Source organism: Pseudoliparis swirei, chromosome 24, assembly GCF_029220125.1.
Source record: "Pseudoliparis swirei isolate HS2019 ecotype Mariana Trench chromosome 24, NWPU_hadal_v1, whole genome shotgun sequence".
NCBI classification, from domain to species: domain Eukaryota; kingdom Metazoa; phylum Chordata; class Actinopteri; order Perciformes; family Liparidae; genus Pseudoliparis; species Pseudoliparis swirei.
The window spans coordinates 23,433,504-23,441,679 of NC_079411.1; the positions used below are offsets into that span (position 1 = coordinate 23,433,504).

At 46.1% G+C, this 8,176-nt stretch overlaps 1 protein-coding gene across 4 annotated transcripts in view; it reads left to right on the forward strand.

Annotated features, from left to right (window-relative positions):
- The window catches only part of add3a (adducin 3 (gamma) a), a 76,610-nt gene extending 69,600 nt beyond the window's left edge, over nucleotides 1-7,010 (forward strand). For 3 of the 4 annotated variants that reach the window (XM_056410056.1, XM_056410055.1, XM_056410057.1), the window contains exons 14-15: nucleotides 1,422-1,514; nucleotides 4,262-7,010. In XM_056410056.1, coding sequence (XP_056266031.1) covers nucleotides 1,422-1,514; nucleotides 4,262-4,512 — 344 coding nt within the window. In that variant the 3' untranslated portion in view covers nucleotides 4,513-7,010. The remainder of the gene's footprint in view (nucleotides 1-1,421; nucleotides 1,515-4,261) is intronic. The other variant, XM_056410058.1, reaches the window with a different exon arrangement.
- Nucleotides 7,011-8,176: the final 1,166 nt, after the last annotated feature.

Sequence of the window (8,176 nt, forward strand, 5' to 3'; positions counted from 1 at the left end):
TGTGTGTGTGTGTTTGTGTGCGCACAAACACACACACTGTTGTCAATGCTAATCATATCGTCCATCTCTCCCAGACAAGCAGGGGGGAAATCAATAGTGAACAGATATTGAAGGGGGGTTGACCACTAGCCCAGACACAGAATCCTCCCACGTTGGAGTGGATTCATGTGTGTGTGTGTGTGTATCTATGTGTGTACGGCTATGCATGCGTGTGTGTACATCAGCACGCACACGCTCGCTCCACGAAATCGATCCTCCTCGTGAAGCACGGCGCTAGCGTGTGCGCGTGCACACGCGTGTACGAGAGGCCGGTGTGACTAAAGATGGCAGACCGAGCAGACAGCAGGTCTTCTCACCCGCCACATGAGCGGAGCCCGTTGCTATGACACTGCTGCCTCCAAAGGCCCACCAATCCCCCGATGGCCAATCTGGATGCAAGCTGGAGACCGTCTGTCATGGCCTGATATGTGCCTGGGCAACACACACACACACACATATAGATCTACCCTGTGATTAGTAGTGTCCAGTCCACTCTGTGTGTTACATTACTGTCCGATCATTTTTAGCCTTAAATGTCCATTGTAGAGAATATAATGTGTGTATTGCAGGTTGAAAAGGACTCTCTGTCATCATGGTGCTCCTTCATTTAAGAGTGATGACATCATGGGACTCGTGCAGCTCATTCTATAGATGTTTAAGCCCCGACCTCCGAGTGCATCTCAACTTGCGGCATGTCACATCTGACGGGGGAACATATCCGCACGTTCACTGCACATAATTTAATTATATATTTATTGCACTGATGTGCTAAATTTGAGTTGGAGTTGCATATAATTATTGGATGGAAAACCTGCCAACAATTTAATTGAGTTCATCCAATGAGTCATTTCTTTGAGTGTGTGTACGAAGGATGTGTTGAAGGCTCCTTAGTTCCATTCAATTAAGAGCCATGAAGCAACACGGAGGGCTTTTAGAGATTTTTTTTTAAAAAGATGATGAATGGGAAATAACATTTTTACTCTTAAGTGGAGTAAGGATGGAACGGGTGTTTACAAGTCGTTGTTGCTCCTGTTGTAACATGTTAGCCTTTAGTTTGGACAACATCATTTGGGGCAACGCGGCGGTCCAGTCGGAGGGTCTCTGTTCGTCAGGAGGACACGAGGCGCTCGCCGAGGAACGGAGAGCGGCCGACCGACGGGGATTTGGGGGAAATGTTGTGTAAAAGCAGCTGTGCATGGCCTGGTTCTAACATGTGTGTTACCACTAATCTCTCCAACCCTCCCACTTCCACTCCCCCCCCCCCCCCTCAACCTCTCATCCCACTCACCCCTGCTTTCAATCCTCTACTCCGCCCTGCAATCCTCTCACCCCCCCCCCCCCCACACACACACACACACACACACACACACACCTCCCTGCAGGTGGAGAGCACGAGTTAACCTCCGACGACGGCTCCACTCTCTCTCAGTCTCTGTCTCTCAGCCAGTCGCTGCAAAGCAATCCAGCTAAAGAAGGTATCACTCGCCCAGAGAGAGAGAGAGAGAGACACTTTGTCAGAATGATCTTAATTGCCTTGCTTTATGTGTGTGTGTGTGTGTGTGTGTGTGCATGAAAGTAACAAATAATACCGTAACTCAGTAAGCATTGCCTGAAGCACTGATCGGTGCGATGAGTTTGTACTTCTCTAATGATTCTTCTGCAATAATGTCCCCTCCCCTCCCAGAAGGGATAAAGCAAACCCTTAAAGCACATTCATAGTTATTTAACATTTGGATGTTCCACATTTAAAGCTACACAACGATTCGGCGCCGCCGGTCGCCGTTCATGTCAGGACAACAGGAGAATCCAGTTGTCCTGAACTGCTGTGGATTCTCTCCCTGTCGGGGCGTTTGGGGACATCGAGGTTTTCAGAGGTTGCTGTCGCACCCAAACCTTTTGAATGCAGAAAAAACTAATGTGCAAGGTTATATTCACACTTACATATTTGCTTATTGCTCATAGTCTTCCTGGTTTGACTTTTTAAAGGAAGAGTTTGACATTTTACGGCAGATATGTTGATGTGCTCTCTGGCTGATGTACCGCTCGTGTCTGTACATTCAGTCTGGAAATAAGCTGAGCATAAAGACTGAAGGGGTACGCCTACTACTCGGGCTTAACCATTCAAATGTTGTATCACTGGTTTAACTTGTTCAAATCTAATGTAAATACCCAACAGACATTTCCTTTGTTGTACAGAGTTTCACACGATGAACAGTTTTTCCTTGAAGCTGAAACATGAGGGGTGTTGGCCTGACTCTCAGCAAGACACCGTATCATTTGCCTGGCGGTCTTTTTCAAGGAGCATAGATCACAGCGTTCTTTTCTGGCTCACTCCCAACCTGGGAATGTTGCAGCGTCCCTAAACGCACCACGACCAATAGAACCGTTGAAACGCGTTCCCGTGTAAAACGGCTCAGACCGGCCGGCTGGGTAACGTGAGCGCGGCGCGTCACGTGACTTCTGGGTCTTGAGTCGCCTCGTTGGATCCGCACGCCTCGTGTCTGTTAACCGAGGCGTCTGAAGCGGGGCGGCGTGCATCCTCGACAGGCAAAGATCACAGCGGCCTCCTCGCAGGTTGTAAATAACGACGCTGTAGAATTGACTTCCTGTCAGTTTCCCTCTCACACACACACACACACACACACTCGATACGTAACAATCAGCCCCCGACAGCACGGTGACTTACTCTGACGCCCCTGCGATGAGCTCAGACCACACACACACACACAAAAGACACAGAAGTCATCTCTGTTTTCACGTGTCAGGGTAGAAACTCGACGCCGCCGCTCGGCATTCCCGAAACCGCATTAGCGACGGCGAGACGGAGACGCACGCCCCGTTTGCGTGGAGGTGAAAGGAGGACAGGCTTTATGGGCTGTCGGGTCACGGGAGTGTATGCAGGAGTAGAGCACTGGGACACCATGTCGCTCTGTGTTACTCTGTATGAGTGTGTTTGGTACAGAGGGACCTGAAATGCCTCTACATGAGCACAGAGAGGCATTCAATAATAATAATAATAATATAATAACTAGAATGGGCACTCGGTAGAGCGCATACCTTCGCATCTCACAAGATTGGGCATTGAATTATGAACATGTTGGCATTAGTTGCATGCCAATTGGATAAAAATTGACCGTGCTATGGTAAAAAGAAGATTTTGACCTTTCCATGACCTTGACCTTTGACCCGATTGATCGCGAAATCTAATCAAATGGTCCCCGGATAATAACCAATCATCCCACCAAATTTCATGCGATTCGGTTTAAAACTTTTTTTGTTATTCGAGGAACACGCATAAAAAATAAATAAATACACGGCGATCAAAACATAACCTTCCGCATTTTCAATGCGAAGGTAATAATAATAAACATGGATTCTCTTACGTTACCCTCCTTGTATGCTGAACATAAAAGTTCATAAAATGTGTCGGTAAAAACTAAAGAGCACAACGATAATTGATCAGGTAATTAAATGTAGGACATTACGACCATTGACGATAATGATGTTCTACGCATTACATTTCCTTCGTTTACTCACCTTAAGTGTATTAAAGATATGATAATGCAAATTATATGAGATGGCAACATATGGTGGAAAAGCCACCACGCCTTCAGGGCCTTTGGAATGCTTGTTATTTTTTGACTGACATCGGACACAATGGGAGATCCATGTTTCCCAACATGTTAATGACCACAAATATTCCATGATAAAGATTTGTTGCTTTATATTCAGTCAACTTTTTAAAAATGTTAGCTTGAGGTGCGAACCTTTGTGCCTCCGCACATTATCGCCTCTCCAGTCACACGAAGCATCGTGTGTATTATTTATTACAGGGTTCGTACGGTCATGGAAAACCTGGAAAACTCATGGAATTTTAAAAGTGTTCTTTCCAGTCCTGGAAAAGTCCTTGAAAAATAATTGAATCCTAAAAGTCTTAGAAAAGTCATGGAAATGTGTTATATACTTATGTTCATTTAGGCAGTTTGATTTAAAAGAATAAACATTTAAATATGTATTTTTTTCAATCAAACTATTGTCTCTCATTCATTTGTGTCTTTTAAGGTTTACTCGTGTATCCACGGAGATTTCACAAAATGTTTGGTCATGGATATTTGGTTTAAAAGTCCTGGAAATGCACTGGTCAGCATGTGCATGAATCCTGTTCTTGCCTCTGGTTCTGTTGGTAATCGGTTGTGTCTGTTGGTCCCGCCCCCTCCCTCAGACATCCACACGGGCCTGATGAACGGCAAAGACAGCCACGGCGACGTGGACGAGGAGCTGTGCCGGCGGGTCAGCCAGCTGACCACCAGCGTGGAGAGCGTGGAGGTCACGGTGCGCAGCTGCGGGACGATCGAGGAGGCGCTGTCCCCCGAGAGCTCGCCCTCCAAGTCCCCCAACGCCAAGAAGAAGAAGAAGTTCCGCACCCCGTCCTTCCTGAAGAAGAACAAAAAGAAGGAGAAGACGGAGGCTTGAGAGCAGACGGGGAGGCAGGAGGAAGAAGAAAGAGCGGCGGCGGCCATCTTCTCTCTTTTGATGTCTTTGTTTTTGTTTTGTCTCCGTTTTCAACGTCCTTTTTAGTGTTTTAAATTTTATTCAAATCTTTAACAAAAGCTTTTATGTGCAAAAATGGCCGACAAAACGGATCCACGTAGAGAAACAAAATGACTTCAACAACAGCAGGAACAGAAAGGCCTCTCCCTCTGCCGGGAGACGTCATGTGATGACGGGGCGGGCGCGCGGACGCACACGTTCGCGCTGACTTGGGGGGGTGTTGTGCGTCGGCAGCACTCCCAGCAGGCCTTTGGTTGAGATCCTGAATAACTGGCTCCTCCCCCGCCGGTTCCCAGGCCGAAGATAGAACTGGAAAACCGCCTCGCTCGGAGAAAAAAAATCCAATTTCATTCGGTGATTACAACATCGTTGTCAAACCGCGCGCGTTGAAACTCAAATCTTTGTGTTTTTTAAGTTGAGTTGAGTCCCCACCGAGACCCGAGAGGCCTCCCGACATTCGGAGTCACACTGGAGAACCGGCCTGAGGAGATGCGTTCAGCTTCCGACAGACGTCGGGTTAGAAGCCGGACCGGGCGGCGTAGCGAGGACAGGCGCCGGCGGTTTCTCACAACTCGGGCGACGTCATCGCGCGGAATATTTATGTAGCATTTTCACAGCTTCTCTTCCTCTTCATCTCAACGTTGTTATTGCCAAACTAAAAAAAAGAGGAGAGCATCTCATTTGGGTAGAGCGTCGCCGTTTGAGTCCAGTTTGTCATCTCGTGAAATGTGATCTTCTTTTTTTTTTTTATTCTACACAAATTTGGTATTAGTCGACTCTGTTTTGTACTCACGTGTTATCTTTTACAGAGAATCACAGCAGCTACGCACGTTTTCTCTTTTTGTTGTTGCAAGAACTGAATTTATATGGCCGACTACGTTCTTTAGCGATGCCTGATTGCCGACATTATATTCTAATCTTCAGAGTACACAAATTTACTATATTAACGCAGATATATGAAAACTGGATGGTATGTCGGCTATAGATTTTTAACTATATATTTTTTTATTTTATTGTCCTGCACTTTTCTCTCGTGGTATATAAACCCATTTCAGTTGCAGGTGGTTTCACCAGTGAAGGAGGTTGTGAAGTAATTTGATTTTTTTTTTTAAAGAAAGGTGCGCAAGTAGCGAGGCGTGACGTCGGAGAACAGTCAGAACCCCGGAAGTGAGTCGAATGGTCGTCTGTCATTGGTGGAATGAGAGATCGCCTCTTCTCAATAAAGCGAAACAGGAAGTGGAGCGTCGAAGTACCAAGTCCAAATACGTGCAGTCGCCAGCTGAGATGAGTCACGTGGTCGGGAACGAGGAGCTTTTGGTTTGGTGTGTGTGTTTTTTGAGGCCATGTGACATTTCTTTTCTTTTTTCCCCCTCCATTGTTTTTCATGATGAGACGAGGGTTGAGACCGTCGTCTGCCCGCTCGGGCGTCGAGGACCCGAACAAGACCTCTGTGACTGCATCGACCCCCCCCCCCCTCCGTGCCCCCAGAACTTCATTTCTTTCTTTTTTTCTTTCAGTAGCTTCATCCACAGCAGCTTTATTTGGCATTTAGTTCCTCCTGGACCTGGAACATGACAAATGGGTGGGGGGAGGACATATGGACATTTTTATTTGTATTAGATCGCTCCTTGGGCCCGGTCGTCATTTCAGCTTCTGAAGCCCCCCTCTACCCCCCCCCCTTGTGTAATTTGTCCAGTAAACACGACCGCGCTGTAACTGTCAGATGACCCACGGATGAACTCTGCAGAGCCAAAGTGTAATGGGTCGCCACATGTATAACCCCACCCCCCAGCAGTGTAACCAGATGTACCAATATCCCAGCTAGCAATGTGAAGTATTGGATTGTGTGTGTGGGGAGGGGTCTCTGGGTGTTCATCGATAGCGTTTGGCTCTCGGCAAAGAGCTGCTGAGGAGAGGGGAGGTGTGAGATCGGAAACGGAAGTGCATATATATTTCTATTTGTGTGTGAGGGGAGGAGGAGGGGGGGGGCAGTGGGTAGAGACAACCTGACACTAACGCACCATCTTTTCATCACTCAGATCTTCTTCTTCTTCTTCTTCTTCTTCTTCTTCTTCTTCATGTACGCTTTCTTTTAGTTTACAGAGAGCGCTCGGCTTATATATTTTTACTAACTCTTTTTATGAGCAAGTTGCTCCCAGGTGAGCTGGATGCGTTGGATCCTCGTTATTTTCTCCTCTTTAGTTTCCGACTGTTTGCGCCTCGCTTCACTAACGCTCTCCACCAACCTTTGTTTCTCTGTTAAAGTAAATAACAACGTGTTGCTTTGGCATGCCAGAATGAGCCGCGCTACTTTGTGACCTGTGAACATCCCATAATAATGGTTATCAAATGGAGTTGCTTTTAGATGTATTGCTAATCCGTGTAAATTCACAAATAAAGCTGTATTTTAAGAAACGGAAGCTCATTTTTCACGTTTGTTCATCACCATTTGCATCATTCCTCAAAACTGTTTTTAAGTTCAACATCATCCATACACACACTCATTTTACGTTGTGCCACGATCATGAATTCAGCAGCGTGGAGCGGCTTCAAGAGGAAGCAATACACGCTGACACACAGGCGGAGACAGCAACCGGTGCCTTATGAGATGGAAATATGAGAACAAATATATATTGTATGTGTGAACATCCAGGAAGTCATGATGCACGTATGGCAACGACCATAACGGAGGCCCCGGAAATATGGAAGCAGACACATTGAGCTCTGCTCTGCAGTACGTAAGAGGAGGCGTCTCCGACATGCTGGATCAGAGGTTCGCATTACCTCAAACGCACCCTTCAATATGAGACGTATGTTGTTGACGTGCTGTGATTACTGTACGTCCTTTTGTTTACAGTGTGAACTCGCGTCTCCTTCAGTGAGCCTTAGTGGGTTTCCAGTGAGTGTTGCTAGAAGACGACTGGTGTAGGAAATGAGAAGGTCTGAATACTGCTGCACCAAATTCATTTTATTTTCTGGATTTTCTCTTCAAAGTGTTGATTCATTCTAGTGACAGTTTTTTTTAATCAGCCTTAAACTGTCAGCCTTCAGCAGAGATGAGGAGTGGTCTGTCGAGCTCTGGTCTACTCCACACACCTGATTTTTTTCTTCTTTTCATTTTCAAACGTTTAGTCCAATTCACTCAAGTGACATCACATGATAATAATCATATTTCACATAGCTCCCTCTGGAGCCCGACAAGTCTTAGAACTACAAAGTAGAGCCCGAGACCTGGATCCAGACTTTGATGTGTAGAATCAAAGGAGTTCCCTCTTTAAAGGGGGGAAGAAGAAAAAGGTCTGGAACCGTGTGCTTTAAACAATCATTGTGTTGTTCTATATGTGTGCCTTGACTGCATTCATATCCTCAGATGCAAAAACTAAATATGCAAAACCTCTACGTGTCATGATGGTGTTCCAACGTCCCCGTGAGAAGATGACTCCACAAACACGTCCTCACCCTGCAGTGACCTTAAATCTGGGTTTTTTCTCCTCCAAAAAGTGTTTTCTCTCTATGATACTAAGCTGCAAATATAATATAATACAATTAATTTTTCCATCACCTTTTTTCTCACCGTGGCCTATTT